Source organism: Etheostoma cragini, chromosome 5 (assembly GCF_013103735.1).
Source record: "Etheostoma cragini isolate CJK2018 chromosome 5, CSU_Ecrag_1.0, whole genome shotgun sequence".
Classification (NCBI taxonomy): Eukaryota; Metazoa; Chordata; class Actinopteri; order Perciformes; family Percidae; genus Etheostoma; species Etheostoma cragini.
This window is the reverse complement of record NC_048411.1, coordinates 25,863,111-25,886,039: the sequence shown is the minus strand read 5'-3', so window position 1 is coordinate 25,886,039 and position 22,929 is coordinate 25,863,111. Positions and strand designations below refer to the sequence as shown.

The following is a 22,929-nucleotide window of genomic DNA, read 5'->3' as shown; positions in this document are numbered from 1 at the left end:
ACAGAAAGAGGGAAGACATTGTTGATTTCAACATGCTTTATTTATTTGGCAAAAAAAGGAGAATGTATATAGCCATCTACAAAAACATACTGTATATGCCTTTTTAGTACACAGAGTTTAAAATATTACAGAAGATAATTTGAAATAACTTGCATTTATCAAACTGGCAACTTCAGTATAACTCTTTTTTTTAAAATGTATCCTTTGAAAGAAAAAAAAGAGAACCTCTTAATGCTCCTTCTTTTGAATAATACAGAATAAGTTAAACAATTTTTTTTTTACTGTATTCTGGTTCTTTAAAAATAAAAAGGAAAATTATTCTGGGGAGAATAAAGTTACTCTAGGCTGAGTTTTCCTGGATGTTTTAAATGCTGGTATATTTATTGAATCAATCAAATTTGAACATGTCTGTCAGTGGCTTGTTGATCTTTACATTATTATTTAGTTTTCTATCCGGACCTGTCCTGGGACACACATTCATACGGTTTGATAAAGGACTTATTGGTCTTTAACTTATCATTGCACATATTATGCGTAGCTGTCCTCAATTTACGTCTTGTTGTATGTCTCATTTCTGTTTTTTTCTGCATCCACCGTGTGTGTTTATGTGTGCGTGTGTCAGTTGCGGGGGGACCTAAGCAGCCCTGCCCGCTGCACAGTCAACAGGATTGAAACAGCAGCACATTTCAGCTACGGGTCAAAAAATGTTACAGCACATTGATGTTAACATGTAGGTATACAGGTCTGTCGCTGTAATTTGTGTTCGTATCTTGTCCACACCTCTTCTTTCGCTCGAAAGGGAAACACATAGTCTGAGGTCAAATACGAGCACCAGGCTACATTGCGCATGCGTCGTACCGAGACAAGCAAACCTCACGGTTCGGATGTTTTTTTATGAACCGTGCCACCCCTAATAACATTCAATAAATATTATTTATAGATTAAGAACACACTGAGCAGATCCATTAGTATTAGTAGAAGAAGAAAAAAAGTTTGGTATACTAACATGTACCTGCAGGCTGTCTGGCAGCTCAGTGACGGGCTGTTGCAGGAACAGTGCCATGAGCAGGAAGTAGAGCTCCGGCACGTTGGTGTGTTTGGGCAGCAGGGTCTGCAGCACAGGCAATCCTGGGAAGTGGCAGGCGTCCCGGTTGATCTCTCGCACCGTTGAGCGCCCACCGGCACTGCGGCCCACGTTGAAGCCTAAAGAGGGGGCATGGAGAGTTAAGGGAGGAGTGAGAGTAAATGTTACATGAAGGCAGACAGGTGGTACTACCGCACACGTCCTCTGACTACAGCATCTACTGGAAACTCTGAACACAGCTGTTAGGGCAGGTTTATCAAGGAGGTGGTTATAATAATAACCCAGGACGGTAATCCTTTAACTTAGATAATCAGGCAGGATTCAAACTGGAAACTAAGAAGTAGCAAAATAATTTAAAAGAGTAGGATTTGGTTGAGCTTGATGACAAACTCTAAATCTTAATAAAACTAAGGGTTTCAATCTGATTGCATACATTTAGACAATGCTACAGCAGTGATAATTCCCTTAGGCCGTGTCACTGGTCAGCAAGGTTTTAACAAGCAAGGTCAGTGGTTCTCAACCTGGAGGCTGGTAAAATGAGATTGGTGAAGTTGTAATGTATATACAGTATACATATGAATAAAATCTTATATAGAAATCTGTGAGCATGTTCTTGATTTTTGACTCAACGCGTTAAAAGTTATAGAATAAAAGTCCCTGTAAAGAGAATATAAAAATCACAATTATTTATACCCACAAATACTTCAAATGACAAACTGAGCAGGTTGAAAACCATTGAGCTCAGGAGGGACTACGGTCGCAGCAGCAGGGAGTGCAGGGAGGCAAAAAATGTGAAGACGAACCCTTGGCTGTGAGGCGCACAAACTGCGCAGCTTTCTGTTTACTGAACGATGGCCAACTCCGACGGAAAGCATTGCCAGAGTGGGGAGAGGCGTCTGCTGAGCCATATTACAACATACAGTATATACACTGCACGTTATTGTGTAGTGTAAATAATTAAACAATAGTGTGAGCTATCATCAAGCACATGTCCTTGCAAGACAATTGCCTAAAATTCACTAGTCTAGAACTACAACTTCAAAATATTTTTCCCAGCTTTTGTCTAATGACTGTCAAGTGTCAACACAGGCTTGTGCACTCACCCAAAACTGTGCCGATCTTATTGGTGAGGACGGAGTCGGTGTGGTCCAGCCAGCCTCCTCCACAAAGGCCCTCTTTGAAGCGGTTAAGGATGGATTGGTTGGAGAGCAGCACCACCAGGATCCACAGAGCTGCCGTGACCGTGCTTGAGTGAAGGTGTTCCTCCATGAACATCAAGAGCCAATCAAAGCCCAGCGTCCGCACTAGTTCCTCACACGCCCTGGGGGGAGGGCAGAGAGCTCATGGGGTGAACTGAAGCTCTACAGCCGAGGGAGGTATGTCTAACACCTTTGTTTTATCATTATTTCACTACCCTCACAACCATCTTAGGTTACTTATAGCTGTACTTACTGGGCATTGACTGTGCACTTCTCTTTGGTGGTGAAGAGCAGTCTGAGCAGGTTGTCCAGCAGTCGGTTTCTCAGCAGAATGAGGTTGGCAGACAGGAGACCGCCAAAATCATCATCATTAACTGGAGGCACAAAGTCATATGAGTTAGGTTTGTCAAACCACAGGCCCAAAACAGGCTGAAAAATGTAAATATAGATGCATTCATATTACGAGCAAAATAAACATCAAAATAACTGTTTTTTCATTTACCAGCATTCGGCCACATAAACAAGGAGGCAATGTGTTTAATTTATTGTTACCTCCATCGATCTTTTCCTCGTTATTGATTTCCATGACGACAAACTTCTCACACACGGCGAATGTGGGAAGAGTCGAGGAGATGAACTGGCCAAACCTGTGTGGTGAAGTAAATAACATTTTGTGTTGTGCTTTTGCTTTCCGTTCCCCGGTTTTTGGAATCAAGCATACGGTAATAACGAACACACGCAATATGCATGTTAAGCTCTACTGCTTCTGGTAAGTTACTAATTCTATGGTTACATTAGCCTGCATGAGTTAACTGTAAAACAAGTTTACTCCTTGTGGATAGGTATGTCTGACCATGTGTTTACCTCAGCAGATCATATGGGTTGGGGAAGCCCTGCAGCAGCAGACTGAGCACGTTGCTGATGGCAGCTACGGTCGGCTGGGACAGCGAGGTGTCTCTCAGGGTCAGCAGCAGTCTGGGGATCAGCTGGAACTCCCTCAGCAGTTTGGCATTTTTGGCCGCCTCACTGTTTTAATACAGGAAGTGGTACACACCGTTTTGTTTTTCGCTGACACGTAATCAATGCTGCCAATAAACATCTTCAGTAAAAAATAATAATAATGAACATTTACTATTTAATAACTTTTTTTAAATTTTTGGACAGATCTTAAGGAAAATAAAGTGTTGAGACTTGCCTGGATTCTGTCAGCAGTTCGATGAAATGCTCAAACAGAGACAGATGGAGCTCGTAGGGAGCGTGGAGCCAGACCTGAGGAGCAGAAGGAGCAGACTGAGACCACACAAGTTGTGTTTGGCAACACAAACTACTGGTGAGGACAGGTGGCATCTTGGTTCTAAAAGGTTCAACAGCTGTGTAAACAACTTTTTTATTTAACAACCAGTACATTTCAAAATACACCTGCAACTCTCACTGTTCCATCAGCCAGATTGAAGCTGTAAATGGTCAGACGCCAAAATGTTTCTTTTAACAGGTGGACTACGATTAATGCTGTTAAATGTAATTAGTTTGGTGCTTTATTTCATTAGGATTTTGTGTCATTTTGGTTTTATTTGACTCCCTAAGCCCTCACCTCAAAGTCACAGAGCAAGTCCTGGAAGGCGGTGGAGTTGGGAATGATGGAGGTCTCGTGGCCACTGTCAACTGTTCCCACCAGAGAGAAGGTGAGGTGGAGGATGTGGCTGTTGAGCAGCGAGCGCTTCTTCTTCAGTAACATAGCCAGCAGCTGCACGGGACAGAAAATATATGTCAGCCAGCACGTCACATTTTCGTTTTGTCAGAAACAGAAATCACAAAATAAAATTGTTTGTGATTGTTCAGCCAACAAACTAAACAGTAGTTTTAGGATCACAGCCAACAGAAATAAGAAACAGAAGTACTAAATTACAGCAGCAAAGAGAGGCGAGTAAGTGGAAATTCAAAAAAAGAGTATTCATTTAAAACTGGTATTAGGACAGAGGGCTATGTACGTTGGGATATGACAAAATGTATCGTCAAAACAATATGAACCGGTCTAGCGGATATATTTCGTCGAACAAAACAGCAACCACACTACTATGTTGCCGCAATATTTATGACATTTACTTTACGTCCTTTCACATTACGTTTATTCTCAAGGAAATGAGAAAATAATTAGTACTCAGCATTTGTCAAGTGTCAAAGTGTAAAAAAAAATCTCAAAGGAAACCTGCCACCTAACTATCAGTTATAAAAACCCACCACACCATTTCTGTATTCACTAACTAATGAGACTTTGTTTCCCTACTTTTTTTTACTACAGGTAAAATCCAGAATATCAGAACTTGTTGTGTGACCGGTGTTAAACTATAGAATTGTACCTAACCTGGTAGCCTTTGATGCGCTCCATCTCCTTACTGGCCAAAGGGTTGCTTTTTACAACACACACCAAAGCTTTGACAGCGGCATACAGCCCCTCCACATCTGATGCCATGGCAACCAGGCCCAAGATGGCCGCTGCCCCACCCACATACTGCAGGCTGGTGGCCACGGGTTTGGCCACAAAAACACGGACGCCTAAACGGGTAAAAGAAAAAGGAAAGGTGTGTTTTACGTTAGTAAAGCTGTAGCATAAATATGACATTTCAAATGTATGAGCTTGTCACAGAAAACAGGATTCATCACTGATTTTATGGGTTATTTCAGAGACTAGGCTTACCTAAATATCCAATTACAGCGGCTCCAATGGTACGCGCTGGCCCATTGAGGTGGCCGGCGGCATTATGAATCAGCTTGACCGGAGTGGCGTTTTCATGAGAAGACACAGTGAGCTGCAGAGGGAGGGAAGATATTCAAACCAAAAACACAACATTTTCCTTACTCTCTCACCACTGCATCATGCAGGATTTTCTCATTTGTCCTTGTCAAATTTATCCCATACAGTCTTATAGACTTTCTCTTTTGTGTAGGGTTCAAAAGACTGCTTGATGTGGACGTGATGCCTTTATTCAGCCAGTTAGAATGAAATGAGACCAATTTAGCAAGTGAAACAGGTATGAAAAAAAACATTATGTGACACTTTCCTGGTTTTAATGAGAAAGAAGTTGTATTGTTACAGTCTGTATCTTTATAAAACAAAAACACTAATGCCTTATCTTAACCGCTGGTACTAGTATAAACCACTCTCTTCCTATTCTACTATCTACTACAGGTCCCTGCGGCAGCAGAAATGCTGTCTCTGCACTTCTTGCCGTTTGCTTCCTGCGAGTCACTGTGGGCCGAGGTTTAGCAGGGAGAGCAAAGCAGGTTGGGAAATTACTTGACAGGTGGGAAGAGAGATAAGAATGGGGAAGGGTGCTCATTTGGAGCTCAAACACACACACATAATGGGGTGGTGTGTTAGTTACTGTAAATGCATATTATGTGTAAATGAACAATCATGCAAGTAGATTAACTGCATATTTTCTGTTGAAGATTGACATGACCTTTGCATGCCACTATGCATCTGCACAGGGATGTGCAGAGAGATTTCCGGAGGCAAGGGCTCAAGAAAGAAAAAGGCCTAAGAGTAGTTAATGGTTATTAAATAATTATCTATATGAAATTTTAACTAAAAACTAAATATATTAACACAAACTGACTACCTTACCAATTTATCTGATTTTGCTTAGGCCATTGTTTAATAGTTTAAATAAATACTATAATAATCAGTTCACAAAGACTTTTTTGTATTCACCAGCTTATCACAAACAGCAAAGGAAACTCTGCCACAATATGCATTTTTTCTATGCTGTTGATAACTCCTTTCTATAAAAGATCTTAATAAAAATCTTGACACTAAACTGTAAAAGGCTGTTGCTGCAATTTTGTTAATTTCACAGGAAAAAACGCTGCACCAATAATGAAAAAAAACACACTGTTATTATTAGATGAGATATTGGTCTAATTTTATTCCAAGTCTTCTTTAACTTTAATTGAGATTAAAACTTCCAAAATACATATTGAGATGGTTTTTGTTTTAGACTGCATCTGTAGATTTCTCCTAAATGAATCTACATATTTATACTTGTGCATCTTAACAGACATAAAATTCAATTAAATTGTCTGTGCAACATGAACAAGGCCCTTACGTGACAACAAGATGCGTTTTCAACTCACACATTGTTTAAATTCACCTACCCTGTCTCTATCCTGCTGGTAGCTACAGTGGTGCTCATAAGTATACATGCCCATGCTCTAGTTGACTAAAAAGAAGAATAAAAAAATCATGTTTTGCAATTAAAATAGCTCCATATCATCACATACCCTTCACTATACATAGAGATTGGCATGGTTTTATTTCAGTTAGACTAATAGCCGGTTTGATTTGCATTGAGAGCTGATTTCATAGAAAGTATTGCATGCCAATCTCTATGTGATGATGGGGGGCTATTTTAATTCCAAAGGCAAAGGGAACTTTATCAGGATGCATAGTATCCTGGATCCATGAAATAACTGGCTTTAAAAAATATAAATCTGCCTGCTTCTATGGGAATTTAACATAGGGGTGTGTTTACTTATGCCCCCTGTATTTTAAGGAAGAACATTTATTATTTTTCTATTATTTTTTCTATTATATTTAATATTCATTCACAAAGAAAATTGGTGTCCTTAAAGGTTGGATTTAACCTCATTTTTTTATTAAGGCATTGAAATAATTTTCCAAAACATGATTTTTTTATTTCTCTTTTTAGTCAACTTAAGCATGGGCAATTAAACTTATGAGCACCAATGTAGCTTGCCCTGTTACCTGTTAGCTGCTGAGTGGTGACCTGGAGTGTCTCGTTTCTCCAATGACAATATTTTGGTAAGACTCATTCTTCATTTTTTAAAAGCCGTTGTGAGGCTTTATTCTGTTGATTTCTCCAGTCTATATGCTCCTTTTAGCCCATTCTCCCTTGTTTATGCTCCAAGATTGCTTTTGACAAAGTTCTCAAAAATGTACAGTCTCTATTAGATTCTACAGCGGCTTTAATGAAATTCAATACAAGCATGGTGACTTTCTTTCTACAGAGCAGTGGTATGTCTGACCTGTTTGGCAATAGCCTTGCTGTCCAGCTTGTTGTAGACTTTCCTGATCTTGGCCACAGAGAGAGTAGTGACAGAAAGCGCATAGAGACTGAAGGACACCTTCTCCTCTGGTACCAATGCCACTGGGGAGGTAGGTGCTCCTTCTGTCTTCGAGTCTTTACCTGGGACAATAAAAAAGACAGACGGGAGGTATTATAAAGATATGGCGGAGATGTGAGGAGAGGGGATCAAATTACAAAAGGCAAGGGAAGAAAAAGGTATAAAGGGTAGAAAAAAGATGACACACTATGTGAAGATGGCACACTAAATTAAAGAATATGAGAATTGAAGAGTGGGCAGCAGAAGAAGACAAAGCGGACCACTCACAGGGCAGGTAGACGGCCTGGAAGCTGCCCACGTAGTTGGGTCCCAGTTCGTAGATGGCGGCGACGCTGGTGGCAGGCAGGACCTCCTCCAGGAAGTGGCTGGGCCCCAGGCGCCACACCAGACTGGAGAGCTGGCGCTGTGCAGGCGGCGTCCCCACATACCCGTACACGGTGCTCAGCACAGGAGGGTTGGTGGAGCCGGAGCCGCCTGGTGCACTGTGGACATAGTGAAGCTGGAGGGGAGTAAAGAGGGAGGGTAATGATGCAGATGAGTGAAATCTATAGGGGAATATAGATTTTACAAACTTTCCCTGAGTGCACACACAAAGATGGAGCTAAAGATTTCTGCCACAAAGTCATTTGTGTAATACCAGAACAGTGAGCAAAGCTATTTACTTTCATGTTTTAGATATGTGGACATTTAAATTTGAGCATTTTGTTATAATAGCAGCAGCAGAATGAGTAGAAATGAACATGGCAACCAATTTGCACAATTTTACACTTTTACGCTTTTACAGAAGTTTAATTCAAATATATCATTGCAAATTAAATAAGTTTGGGTTTTAGGCCTGGGAACTTGTGATGACCATTTTTCACTATTTTATGACCAACACATAAATTAAGTAAACCTGAAAATGATTATAGGATTAAAACATGAACAAAAATGGTGACTGGTTGCAGCCCTTGTTGATACAAAAGGACAGTCTTTGCTCACCACCAAACAACTGTTCCAACAGATCAACAACAACAGTTATTATTCATAAATCATCCGTTTGAGGTACTGAATGTACCGTTGTTATTGTTGTTAATGGGTAGATACTTTTTCAGCCCCGGAAAGATCCATGGAGACGGTATACTTACAGTAAGAGTGAGATTTTGGGCTTTACATACATACAGGGCAAAAAACATAACCACAAGTACACTCTTACATGCACACAGACACACAAGATACATATGACCAGCTTGTTTTTCCTGTGTGAAGACCTAAGCAGGAAACAAAGCCGCTGTTATCAGCAGTGCTGAGAGGAAGCTGGGAGCTGTGGTCCGCCACGCCGTTTCCCTGCTCTGCTCTCTAGTTTCAGGGGAATCTAAAGTCACTAAACCACACGCCACATCACAGTAGGCTGACTGCAGATTTGAGTATATGTGCGATCAATCGGATATCTACTGTGCATATTTCTATCCACATGTCAATCTACATTATATGATAATGAGAATAGGAAATGATACACATCAGCATAATCGGAACAGGACTGATATTTGGATGAATGCCCAAACAAACTTCCTGAATAATGTCTTAGTCAATTCTGAGAGCATTTATGTACAACAATGTTGATAATCAATTAATCATCACTCATGGTGTGCACTGATAAAAAAAAAAAAAACTTCACTTTTTGTTATTGTATAGATTGAACTATAAATCATTTACTTGAAAAAATATTCTATAGATAAATCACAGACAAAACCATAAGTTTCAGCCCTACTTTGGGAATCTTTAAACTGCAGGCACACGCACGCACGCACGCATGCACACGCAAACACACACACACACACACACACACACACGCAAACCCACACCCACACCCACACGCACGCACGCACACACACACACACACACACACACACACTCCAATGTATATGTCAGTATTTCCATTATATGCTCAGTCCAGCAACCTGCTGAGAAAGACTTTTCCTGAGATGTCGCACAGGTATGATATCACTCAAATCTATAACTCTACCTTGACAGTGCTGATGAGCTGGCCGTCGATGTACAGCGTGGCCATGCTGTTCTTCAGCATGCCTTTGCTCATGACCAGCACCAGGTGGTGCCACTGGCCCTCGGCGATCAGCTCGCCACAGCGGAAACGAGCACAGCAGGGCAGGATCTCATAGAAGGAGGCTTCTTCACTTGACTCATCAGCTGCTTGATGGGGGGAGGGAGAGGGAAACAGGGGGCAGTATCGATGAGTCAGAGGGAGAGGGGCAGGTGTAAAAACATGACCTCTCTAGGTTACTGACGGAAATCCCACAAGGCTATATAAGGTGTAATAGATAATCAGACGTCTCCAACTAGCCACCCTTCAAAACACAATACATATACAGTTTCTACATTTACATACATACTGACATGATTTAATCCACGGTTGATATAGTATTCTATCATAAATGATATCTACAACAACAGAAGCAGGTTGGAAAATTGTATACGTACTGGACCAAACCACTGAAAACCCTTATTGTGTTTGCATGTCAGGTTCACGTAACACACAAAATATCTTAATTGCTCAGAGTCAAATGTACTGTACATGTTGACATCCCCTGCTGCCGAGTCGCACCTGGGGCCTATTCTTTAACTAAACTGCGCCAAATTTACAGTTAATGTAGAAAACACCAGGTGAGGCAATAAATGAAACAGGTTGTTATATTCTACTGCTGTACTCACAGTAGTTCTGCAGCAGCTCCTCCTTGGTGGAGACGGTGAGCGAGCGATCTTTGGCAGACAGCACCACCGCCAGGCAGACGTAGTGTTGCTCTGAGGACGTGGCCCGACGGACGACGGTCAGCAGTCGCACCGGGTGGGCCTGAGGAGCCGCGCTGAAACGCTCCACGCAGAACCAGGTGGAGTAGCTCAGGCCTGATGGAGGAGGGAACAAGCGCTCCCCTGGAGGGAAAAGAGGGAAAGGTGGGAAAAAAAGAGATCAGATGAATGTAATCTTCTTTAATGATTTATATTTTCAAAGTTCAGACTGTTATGTTGTACAGTATGGTTTGATTTGATTTTTTTTTGTGTGTGTTGTATATATTACACAAGGTGCTTGGCATGTTGGGTTCCCTAAAATAATGAAACAAAAGGTAGCATATAGAAAATAAAATAAAAAGCATAATCTATAAATAAGAGATGGAAGAAAGGAACAATTAAATGAGGAAAGATAATAAAGAATGAAGAATGTTAGAAAAGGAAAAGTAGTCCTAAAAAACATTTTAAAAAACTAAAGACAAGAGACATGCTGTCTGTTCATCACAATACAACACTGCATCCATTTATCTTGCTCAGGGATTTCTAAAACAATAAAAACTGACCCATGTGAGGCGCTACCTGCTGTTACACGTACATCCTGATGTACTGACCTGTCTAAAATAGGACAAACCCATTCGTTCTCTCCACAAATTGGCCTCTAGGATTTTTGGCGTGTATACACCATATTGGGTTTCTCACTCTTCTATTTGTAGCTCTCTGAAAAAACCTTTTGCCTGTGAGACATTTTCATTTTTTTACAGAGTGCCACAGATATTATAGATTGGACTGATTGCATGTTTACTCTTGTTTTGTTGCTGCTGGCACCGACTTGATGTTAACAGACAAAATTGAGCCAGAATTGTGGCAAAAAATAAGAAACAACAAACGTGTAATGTGAATTCTATTCATGCATTACATCAGCTCGGCTTTATTTTGTTTAATGTTGTCACTTTCAGTTTATCTAAATGTAATCTATGATCAGAATGAATGTTTTTTTTCTTTTAAGGTGAAATTCACCACTAAGCCCCTTAGGTCGTCTTATCTCAGCACTGTACAAATTTAGAAAAAACACCCAAAAAAATATTTTAAATGGAACAGAGAGAAACCGAATTTGGGATTAAATATTCCAAGCTGTCAGCGCTGTTTTAAATGCACACCTTTAGACTGTAAAATAAGATGTAGGGATTTGAAATGGAGGACACCCCTTACAAACTGGCTTCAAATACCCCCTACTCACAAAAGACGCTAATACTGTAATTGTATTTGATCAGTGCTGATCTTTATGAATTAGACTGTTTTTGCAACAAGGCTCTTGTGTGCTAAATGTATGCATATTAACTAACTTAAATACGTGCAAATAGCACAGATGTACCGAGACGCTATTTGCAATGTTTTTTGCTATTAAAAAAGAACTCAAATTATGGAGCAACATCCAAATAAGTAACACTGCTCCAAACTGAAGGCAATTATTCTTTGAGCCACATTGCCCGGCTGTCACTCAACAGGTTTATAAAACAAATTAAAATTGGGCAGAAAACCATAATTCACTGTCTGCTGGTGCCCCTCCATCTGCTTTGAGACATACAAGCAAGGACTGATTTTTGCATTAGGCTTTACTGGAGGACATACCCAACAACAAGCTAATTGCCAGTTCACTGATACTATTACATTACTTCTTACTTGTAGAGCTGACTATGGACTTGTGAGACAGAAATAAAAATCCTGTAATAAATATAATAATAATAAATGTTGCAGAAAAGGCTGCAGCAAAACTGCTGCAAACACCAAGACAATGATGAAACTGGTTTGAGGGAATACATCTTTTTCTACTAATCAGTAGGTGGTTGATGCAACCAAGGTGCTATGAGTTCCTGAGCAGACAGAGGATACTCTGATGAATGAGCTTCTTGATGATGTCATCCAAGGATATGGGTCAGACAGGAGTGGTATAGGAAAGGGAAGAAGGGAGGACAGAGGAGGGGGAGGAAGAAGATTGAGACAAATGAGGCAAGAAAGGCAAGAAGGTAATGTGACAATAGGAAGAGGGATAGAGGGCAAGAAAAATAGAATTTGAAAGGGATGGACAAAGAAAAACACAAAAGGTCAAGGTTTAGAGACAGGGAAGAGGAAGATGTGAGAGACAGAAGAGATGAAGGGGAAAATAAAAAGGGCGAGGTCTATAAATAGTGACTGGCTGGAGAAAACAAGAGGAGGTGAGCGTGGGGTTGATGAGTGCATAGGGAGCTGATGAATAGATAAACAGATGGTGAAATGATAGTAATGTATAAGAGGGAGAGGAGAGGAGAGGAGAGGAGAGGAGTCTAGCTGTGCTTCATAAATACTAAATGAGGCTACAGACTAGAAAATCAACCATACCGTCACAGATTATTTCTATCTCTGCCTTCAGGTCTTTGGGTTGGACTGTTTTGGTTTTAGGTGAGTTTTTCTTTTGCAAGCACCAATGATGAAAACTAAAAACATCTGAACAAATACACACTTTGTGGGTGAGAAAAAGGAATCCTGAGAGGTTTAAAAAAAAAAACACTGTGCCCCGAGACTAAGGAAGAAAGTAAGAAACAAGAGGAATGCAGATGAACTGGAGAAAACAAACAAAAATGATGAGGAAGATGTGCACACTAAAGACGTAACGCAAAGACGGTGTGTGTGGTTAAAGAAATAGGCCAAAATGTGCATGTCAAGTGTTCAAAGAGGGAGATAATGTGTTTCATGTGTTAGGATTAACAACATGTGGGTTGGGAAGGAGGAAGAAATATTATATAACTTATTTTTACTCTTTTACTGCTTTAGTGGAAATTAATAATTTATTTATACCTCAATCATTTCTGTAACAATTACAAAACATGGTAATACTAACGGGGCAAGAAGAAAAAACGTATTGTGCTAACTAACAACTTGTCTACCAAACCTACTGGTAAAGAGACAACAGGAAACGGCTGGTGGTTGGTGGTTAAATCCTACACTAATATTAAAATACTAATATTAGGTTTTTCCTTTTGAAGAAAATGAAAAGCCAAATTAAATGTTCCAACAGTCCAACAAGCCAAACCAAGTCACTGTGAAACATCAACTCAAAATGCTTACTGATGCAGTTTCCTAATGGGTATTTTGGTGTAAAAGACTGAAGATGTGATCTGAATAAAAAATACAATACAGGTTCAATGACATCTATCTCTAAAAATAGTAATCACTGAAGAAAATTGCTAGTTTAATTTGACATGTTGTCCAACACGCAAACTAAAGTTTGTCAATGTGATGACTGTGGTTGCGTCTCGCTAGTTCACCAACTAGTCCTGCAAGTGGTCAACATGTCTTTACATTCCAAGTTGAAATGTAGAGGCTAAGATAGTAACCCCTTTGTACTATACTATCTAACTGCAAAATGAAGAAAGTTTAGGCTGTCTTTACCTGTACCCATCCCACTCAGCACTGCTCCATCGCTGACACCTGAGGCGTTGGTGTTGTTGGTAGGAGCGTTGTGTGGAGCCAGGCTGGGCAGAAACAGGCACCTGCACACGAGGACAGAGGACATGACTGTTATCTGGTGAAACAACTGTAACAGATAAGTAAAGTCAATCTCAAACCATTTCATTTCAATACCATTCCCCTCAACATCCAATATTTATAAAGAGAGCAAAGCTTGGGTTATTGTTCTTTTGTCATTCTCTGTGTTAAGAAAACCAAACTGCAGCAGCAAATCAGGACACATGGGGGAAATTCCTGTAGGTTAGCGTCACATTGAACGCAGTCCAAATACAATTCCACTTCTGTCAACTCACACAAACATCTCCATAACTGTTACAACAGTTACTAATTAAATGTAAAAGAAATTTGATAATAAGACCAAAACCAAAATGTGTTAGTTTGTCTATCAATGCTTTCAGACATCCCTACCAAACCATTTCCTAGTTTCAGCCTCTCAAACATGAGAAAATTAAACATCTTCAGTTTTTCGACCGTTTGTTTGACAAATCCCACAATCTAAAGACATTACCCTGGACTCAGTAGGGATTCAGAGAGGCTCTTTTTTTTTTATTACTAATTATTACTAATTGATAATATGCACATAGATGATATAAATCAATTACAAAAATTAAAAAGTGATAGTCATAGCTCTAGATATAAATCACTTAATATAAGACTTTTTTATTAGCTCTATGAATTATGTATTTTGAAAGAGACACTGATTAAGCTCCAAAATAACTGGATTTTTTGTTGGCTCTCTCTTTTTTTTGTCCACCTGGACAGGAAGGTCCGAGGTCAGGGTTAGCTACAGGACAGCGGCCCCTAAGCTGGCAGAGATTCAATGACTTATTTGAGGACACTTCTCAAGGGCAGACACTCTGGTCCTTTTGTTTAACGACGAGTCTGTCAAACTAGCAAGAACACCACACTGCTGCTTCATGGTAGCGACGTGTATCACCTTGATTAGGTTAAACAAAAACAAAAAAGACACTCCAGGGGTTTCACCAGCTTGCTATGCTAATTATTCTTTTCCCAGTTAGAATGAGATGCAGTCTTTTCCCCTCCACCCCCATCCACCCACACTGGATGGGGGCCCTTGTGAGACGGATGGCTGGGTGAGTGTGCAGTGGTGTGTCTGAGAGTGTGTGTGTAAGCATGTTGTGCATGATAGAAAGTGTGCCTGTGTGTGCAAGAGAAAAGAGGGCCTGTGTGTGATTCCTAATAGCAGCAGGGCCATCAATATTTCATGGTGACAGTTGGGAGAGGAAGGAGGGGTGTGTGTGTGTGTGTGTGTGTGTGTGTGTGTGTGTGTGTGTGTGTGTGTGTGTGTGTGTGTGTGTGTGTGTGTGTGTGTGTGTGTGTGTCGCCTCTTTTTCTGCTGAGGAGAAAGTGGGCCAGTGCCTTGTTGCCAGTGTGCTGCTGCTTTGCTGTGTTTTAATGGGGAATCTCCATGTTCTATTCTGCGACAAGTCAAACGGCTTCTCATGAGTTAAAGAAACAGGAAAGCTGGGAAATTATGGACCAGGAAATATGGGTACTGGGTGGGAGAGGGGTTGTAAAAACCTAAGTCAAAGGCAACTGATCTTGCTGTTAGGTCTTAAAGAAAGATGCTTTATTGGGTCTGTGGAGTTTATTAGAAGTCTGTGGAGTTCACAGATGTTTTTGTTTTGTTTAGCATCTGAGTATATAAACCTGTAAACTCAGTGCGTACATTTATATTAAGTTATAGGAGATGACAATGTTTTTTCTTTAAAACTGGAACTGCCCCCAAAATATACCAAAGTTTGGGGCCGAGTCAGTACTGAAAACATCAACAATGCGGTCTATTTTATGTCTACAAGTTAAACACAGAACAGAAAAACAGAAGCAGAGCAACAAGAAAGGACAGACCTACACAAAAGATTCAGACACAATGCAAAGAACAATGAGACAAACTACGATTCTTTTTCTTTTAAGAAGAGTTCATTTGAGATTCCTTTGCTGCCTTGGTCTACAACAGTATATATTTACATAATCCAAATCAAAGTGATGCTATATAGTAATTTAATGCTGGTCAGGTAATCACAGGAAAAAAAACTTTGACGTAAACTGGCAGAATAAGTCTAAAATGACCTTGTGCAAGATGCCTCCCTATTTCTTAAACCTGTATCCTTATGAATATTAATAAAGAATATAACATATTATAGCCTTAGGTGTCTCGTAACAGTTGTTTACTTTGTGTCAGTGTAACATGTATGTCCCGTATGTGTTGTGGAAAGTTTATGGGTGAATTGGCAAGGTCACATCCCCCACACAACTGTGCCGCTAACATTCGGCACGCGGCACAGTGTGCAGCAGAGCCTGTCAGCAGCGGCACCCACAAAGCAAAGGGTTTGGGAAAATAAACCTATTTGTATGCGTGGCTCTAGAACTGGAGGCAAATAACAGCCTCCTGCTGAGACAGTTGCAAGTGCTGCTCAGGAGAAAAAAGAAGAAAAAAACACGACCTGTTCAATTGTAGGGAAAAATAACACGTGGCATCCTGAGGTGTGTCTCACGGGTGAGAAAAATTGCTTCATAACAAGACTGATTTAGAGTAAAGTGGGTTACAGAGGACTGGCATAATCGGTTTCTGCTACAGCCTCTTTAAAAGCATGTAATGAAGACTGGTCCAAGTCTGGAGTTCTAAAGTCCTCAAGTAAATATGTATTATGTTAACAATGGATCAAATGATAGGATGTAATGAATAAAAAAATAAAATGTGTTGCTTGAAGTGACAAACATAGCGAATTATTATCAGCCCTGTCTCCAGCAGCAGTAGGCAGCTGTTTTCAAAAGGTAACAACTAGCTGGTGAAGAAAGTGGAAAATTTATCAGCTGGAGAGCCAGATATTTTCTCAATAATTGGTGGAGACTAAACAGGATCTTAGAGAATAGTTAATATTGGAGTTACTTAATAATCAGGTGGACACAAAAACAACTCCCAATCAGTGTGAATGTTGCTCTGTCAGGGAAATGTTGGCTAACATATTAGCCATAATAGCCTAAGACAGTATGCAAGTGTAGTTTATGAGTGTAGAGAGCATGTGACCCACCCCTATCCCCTGGTTAAATAATTGCAACAAAAACATGCAACTGCATACTAATCTGGGAGACCAGATATGTTAACACTCAAATTTTTAATGTGCACGCCGACTAACCCGAAGCCCTCCAGCGATGTGTCAAACTCCACAAATGAAGGCGTGACTGCTGATCCGTGCAGACGTATGTCATGGGGCGTTGTCATGGACACCAGGCACTTGACTCGGGTGAGGGGTACAGTGCTGCCCTCAGCGGAGCGCACGAGGCTGCGGCTGATGCGATACTGGCCGTTGTCTTCCGCTGGCGTGGCGAAGACACTGTCAGGACCGAAGCCCTCCATGGACATGGTCATACTGTCTGTTAAGACAAGAAATGACAGATTAAACACAATTAAATCCAATATCCACTATGGGAAACTGACTTGTATCTCTGCTTCTCTTCATAGTCGTCAAATTAGTTTACCATATAATCAATAATATAATAAAACTAGAGGGAGGGGGACTTCTTTTGATACACTGAGCTCCTCTCTAATTTATCTTTCCATTTGTGTGCATCCATGTCCCAGAAATGCTTGTTGCTATCCTAGCTCTGGGGAGTCATTCCCCGGAGTCCTTATGTTCTTTTTCCCCCAGCATTTCCTTGGATCAGGGAGGCTCCAAAATCATGGTTGCAGCTGTTGCCTTGGTCCTGCTACACGTCCTCCGATGCCCTGTTACATTCTGCTACGCTCTGGGGTGCCCTGCTACGCTCTGCTGTGCCTTGTAAGGCCATGCAGTGCCCTATTATGCCATGAACTACAACAAACTACTATTTTTTAGTCACTGTTCCATTATCTTTTATTGAGACTGTTATTGCCACTCTTCATTTCGACCCCAACCTGCCCGTAGAACACCGCCTACCGGGAGCCTGGGTCTGTCCGAGGTTTCTTCCTAAAAGGGAGTTTTTCCTCGCCACTGTTGCTTGCTTTGGAGGGAACTAGTACAACTGTTGGGTCTTTGTAAATTATTGATCGTGGTCTAGACCTACTCTATCTGTAAAGTGTCTCGAGATAACTCTTGTTGTGAATTGATACATTAAATATAATTGAATTGAATAAACAGGGTTAGTAAACATGTTTTATCTTGTAACCAGCTATAATTTGGCAACCAATGCTAATCCAATGTTAAGGCATAACAGTTAAAGTATAACTTATCACTCCAGGTCCAGTTTGGAGTGAAAATGACAACACCTCTGACTATACTGCCCCTTGCGTCTCTTGAATGGATCCAAGAACTTCATAGCCTTCACGTAGTTTTTATTTCCTTTTTTTTGCTGCTGCCTGCCAACTTGAGTAGTATGTTGCTTGTTTTATCTCCCAACATATAAATAGAGGCGGTTTCTCTATCAAGAGAACCCGTTTATCAGCAGAGATTCTTTATGATCACAACTTTCACATACAGTTTCAGATATGTAGATACTGTAGACAGACAGACAGACAATAGTTTAACTTCTACTATGAATGCTCTTATTTGTTACGAGTTAGCACACCTGGCAAATACAAAGGTAATCCAAGCAGTTACTGAAACACCCAGCAATGGCAGCTAATAAACCATGCTAGATTACCTTCTCACAGACAGAGAAAGATAGGACTGTGTGTTCTAACAGTAGCAGTTTGTAAAGAGCAGTAATTAATCAGGAGTTAATATCCGTTCTCAGCTGTGAGGAGACACAATAAGCAATTAGGACATGCTGAGTATCCTACAAAATTACCAACATTACCAGATGTTAATAGAAAACAAACCATTTCTGTTCACAGTGGAAAGCCAATCTTTGTTTAAACAGGAAATTTACACATTAACTGGATATTGGCCAAGAGACTACTTTGAGTTTCCTATAACTCGCGGATTTGCTTAAAAAAAGAAAGAATGTTTAAGCAGAGAATTTACCATATGTGACAGAGATACATTTTGATTAGTCAACTCTGAAGACAAAATAAATTGCATACGTTAAGTAAAATGAAAGGGTCCGACATACTAAAGTCAGGCTATTCTTGCATCTGTACATTTCTGAAAACCTACAGAAACATCACCCTTTTCACCGGCAAGCCGGCGCCAGTAATTTCAACGGGCAATTAAATGGCAACGGAAAGCTCATCCCCTGCAATCACAGCCTATTCACATGAGGATTTGTCCCAATTTGCTCGCAGAGAAAGCAAAAAAATAAAAAGAGCAGAATTGCTAGAAGATTGATGGCCTTTTTTCAAGCTTTTTAGCAGAGAACAAAACTTTCTCCCGGGAGGAAGCTGCTATCACTGTGGGCAGATGGGAACAGCTCCCAAATGACATCATCATTTCATCAACGTACTGGAGGACTGCTACGGACTAAACTCTTCAATTCTCAGCTACTGATAGGTGGACCTATAAAAACAATTATTTCCCACATATTCAAATAACGCGTAAATAATAATAATTAAAAAAAATCGAATAATCTGTGATTCAAAAAAACATTGCCAACAGCATCAACATCAATTTGAGAAGTACATATTTTAGGTTTAACAATGTTTACAAAACTAAATTATAGATCACTTGAAATGTTCCTTGAAGTGGCCCCGCTGTTATTGCAGAATAAAGCGTGTCCCCCTCTGTCAGTTTTCTACCCTCCTGTTGTCCTCGGGTCAAATTTAAAATTAAAAAATGTCTATATGTGAAATATGGATTTCATTTTAACCAAATTGCCACAAAAAATGGATTGGATTCCATACAAAGCTCTTTGCAAATACAATTGATGTCAAATATTTGTATGTTTTTGACATGGGAGGACAACACAAGGGTTAAAAAGAACTGGTTAAACCAGCAATAGCATTTCTTCTGAGAGCCCTAGCACAGTCACTTGCATGTGCTCAAAACTAGGAAGAGAGTTGTTGTTGTCTTACTTCTCATCTCGGCGTCGTAGCTGAGAGAGCTGGGTTTGTGAACCCGGTACTGCTTCAGTAGCTTCTTGTCCCAGGCGCCGCAGTTCAGAGGATTTCCAAGACGCAAGAACTCCCTGGAGAGGGAAATTACCAGGATGTCAGGAGCAAAAATATACCAACAAAGGGAGGAAAAAAATTAGCATGAATCAAGTGGCAATATAATATCACTGTTATTCTGTATTATTGATATTGATTTTTATTAATAATCTTGAAACTCGTTTCAGCGGCATAAAAAAGAAGAACATGTTGAGCACAGTAATTAAACTAAGCTAGACTACACTCACCATTAAACCTACAGAGGGCATGCAGAAACACCAAATGCAGTTATGTGACATTGGCTAAGGTAAAATGGAATAAGAATCCTAGTAATGACTTTTTGTATAGGAACTTTAAATAAAAGATAACTATTAAAAAATAGGTAATTTATTGCTAAAATATTCTCATTTTACTATAATATTTTTAAGGCCTGTAGTGGCACACTAGGTGGAGTGGCCCCAACACTGCCATGTACAGTAGTTGTATTCCCAGAAGGACAACCATCGAAAAGACGTCTTTTATGTTATCATGAAACGTAAAAAGTGTGCTCTGGATAACAGCATCCGTCTAATTGTATGTAGTATGGCAGGCCGGCAGTTATTTTGCAGGTTGCCTTCTACTCCTCTTCAACAGCTGTGGTGAACGGTATGATTCAGTCTGTTTAAAAAGTCAATGATTAGGTTGACGTGACTAGAATGCAAAGAGTCCCAGTGGTTTGTGTCAGTTGTCAGAGTGCTGCTGAGTAAGCGACACAAGGCAGCTTCAGAACAACAGCAAAGAAACAGAAATACTCTGGAGGTTATTTGGGCCTGATGTAAGCAGAGCAGAGACTAAATGAAAAAAAAACTCAGTAAGAAGGAGGGGTTTTATGAAGGAGTGAAAGACGAAGACTGACAGATCAAGAGTAAGGCAGACAGACAGACAGAGCGGAGAAGAGGGTGGAAACAGATTGACAGCTACAGCTATGTTTACCCCCAGCATAATGACATGGAAAGAGAATAACAGCTAGGGATTTACATATAAAAAGAGCCAACCATGTGCATGTCAAATAACTTTCCCTCCGGTCCCTTTACCCCCAAGTCCCATCTTACTAAACTTGTCAAGCGGGAAATGAGAATCAATCCGTTTAGTCTGCATAAATAGCTCCCTTTTACACACTGAAACCTGTCGAAGCAGATTACGCTTCCCAAACAGGAAACCTCCCCTATAGCTCAATAGGTAACACTAAAAGTTAGCATGTTACCACGCCAACTGTTCCCGGTAACGTTCCACGCTAACTGGCGGTTCCCCAGTTTGCGTTAGCTGGGGATCTTTGGTGCATTAAATGCCCCAAACAATAATATAAAAAACAGTAAGATAACAGCATGCTAACGTTAGACATTTCAAACTAAACATTAGCATGTTAAAAAGTTAAATGTTGCGAGGTAAATGCCAGCACACTACTGTCCCTTTAAACATGCATGTTGACATGAATGTTTGCTGTATCATATTAGCATGCTAACAGGCGTGTTCAGCCTAAATACAATCTTGTCTAGATCGTTGTTACAATTGAAAAAAATCTCAATCTGCCTACTTTGTTTAATAAAGGTTCAATTTAAGATTAAATTAAAATTAACAGAATAAAATAACTAAATAAAAGCTGATTGAAGGTGAAAAAGGGCTGGGAGTTTTCTTGTCATTTGTAAATGTGAATATTTTGAATCCTGCACTGTTTTGAATCCCAAAAACATTTGAGTGAAAAAGGAAAATTGCTCCATTGCGATCCACAGGATGTGACCAGCTGAGGTATGTTATAAAGGTAAGTTATAAAAAATGACAACCTTGTGATGTACAGTATGTAACAAAATTTTTTTTCTTTAGGCACTACTCTCAGGCCAAATAGTTTTCTCACTTCTCATTATGCAACCATTTTGCTGTCCTGTAGTCAAGACCTATTTTGCAAAGTGAGTCAGTAAGTCTCACAAAACATTAAGGAAAAAAGACAACTCTGGGTGATGTTTAGGTTTGGCACCTAGTTAATGAGGTCACACTGGAGCTGGGAAAGTACCAGACCAGAATCAGTATCAGAAAGGACTTTACCTAAGAGAGGTGAAAATATGATCAAAATGCAGTACCTGAGTGCCATCGGCTGCAGGGCCTGCGAAGCCAGCCTCTCAAACATCCTCTGCAGCGGAGGGTGCAGCGGGTGGTCCTCATCGCCCAGGGCCTGACTGCAGCGCTGCAGCAGCCGCTGGTGGAGGCCAGCTTCACACAGCACCTGCTGGTTCCTCTCACTGTTCACCAGGAGCTGGAGGATGTTGGCCACTGCCAGCTGCAGGTCCAGGGCATGCTGGAGGGGAAACAGAGTGGATTTCAGTGTTCCCTTTTATATTTGATTTACGGGATTGTTTTGTCAATGTGTTTAAGTTAAATGTTCAAGTATAAATGTACTTTATTTTCTATAAACAATTTCTCAATTCACTCTCCATTAAATGTACAAAATCACATGCAAATGGCATAAACTGTCTGGTTTGCTTTGACACATAAAAACCATTGTGTCCAACTGGCAAAAAAAAAAAAGGTACTTCCCTGCACTGCACATAACCCCTTCACCCACTATAACAGGAAGTGCATGTTAGCACATTTTCTTCTTGTGTTTCCTCACCTCTGGCTGACTGTCGGAGGAGACGGAGGGCAGCAGGTCAAGCATGGCCAGGACGGCCCCTGGGTGGATGACCACCATGTCAGACGAGGACGAGGAGGAAAGGGGGTGGGAGGTGTTGGCTAAGTGGAGCTTCAGGTCTGTCAGGGCTTTGACTGGGGCGGGAGGACCGGATGTACCATAGTAGCCTTGTCTGGAAGCACAGGGATAGAGAAAGTCACGCTTAGTTAATTCCATTTGACTCAAACTAAAGTTTATGTAGTCACAAGGATCGTTGTTGTCATTACTCGCTGTACAAAAGAAAATACGATGGCTAGAAATAAGAAGATTCTGGCACTGTCAGCGCTGTTTTTTTGATGTACTGATTTGCTAGTCAAGGGCTAGTACTCCAGCAATCTGATTGGTCATTGAGTCCAACTGCCCACCCACGGATTCAACAAGCCATAATCAGCCATAATGAACGCCGATGGCTCCTCCGATTGACGACAGCACGGAACACACCGAACAGACTTGAGTCGCCAACCTCGCCAGACTGTATGAACGCCGA

The 22,929-nt window shown here is 40.6% G+C and overlaps 1 protein-coding gene across 1 annotated transcript in view; it reads right to left on the bottom strand.

The window, feature by feature from the left end:
- The window catches only part of wdfy3 (WD repeat and FYVE domain containing 3), a 92,179-nt gene that overhangs the window by 30,477 nt on the left and 38,773 nt on the right, over positions 1-22,929 (bottom strand). The window contains exons 15-32 of the mRNA XM_034872306.1: positions 22,386-22,575; positions 21,856-22,070; positions 19,667-19,779; positions 16,875-17,112; positions 13,639-13,739; positions 10,138-10,356; positions 9,434-9,615; positions 7,696-7,927; positions 7,330-7,490; positions 4,979-5,090; positions 4,646-4,836; positions 3,875-4,027; positions 3,479-3,552; positions 3,148-3,309; positions 2,836-2,930; positions 2,537-2,657; positions 2,188-2,405; positions 1,007-1,203 (exon numbers count right to left, since the gene is read on the bottom strand). Coding sequence (XP_034728197.1) covers positions 1,007-1,203; positions 2,188-2,405; positions 2,537-2,657; positions 2,836-2,930; positions 3,148-3,309; positions 3,479-3,552; positions 3,875-4,027; positions 4,646-4,836; positions 4,979-5,090; positions 7,330-7,490; positions 7,696-7,927; positions 9,434-9,615; positions 10,138-10,356; positions 13,639-13,739; positions 16,875-17,112; positions 19,667-19,779; positions 21,856-22,070; positions 22,386-22,575 — 2,974 coding nt within the window. The remainder of the gene's footprint in view (positions 1-1,006; positions 1,204-2,187; positions 2,406-2,536; positions 2,658-2,835; positions 2,931-3,147; positions 3,310-3,478; positions 3,553-3,874; positions 4,028-4,645; positions 4,837-4,978; positions 5,091-7,329; positions 7,491-7,695; positions 7,928-9,433; positions 9,616-10,137; positions 10,357-13,638; positions 13,740-16,874; positions 17,113-19,666; positions 19,780-21,855; positions 22,071-22,385; positions 22,576-22,929) is intronic.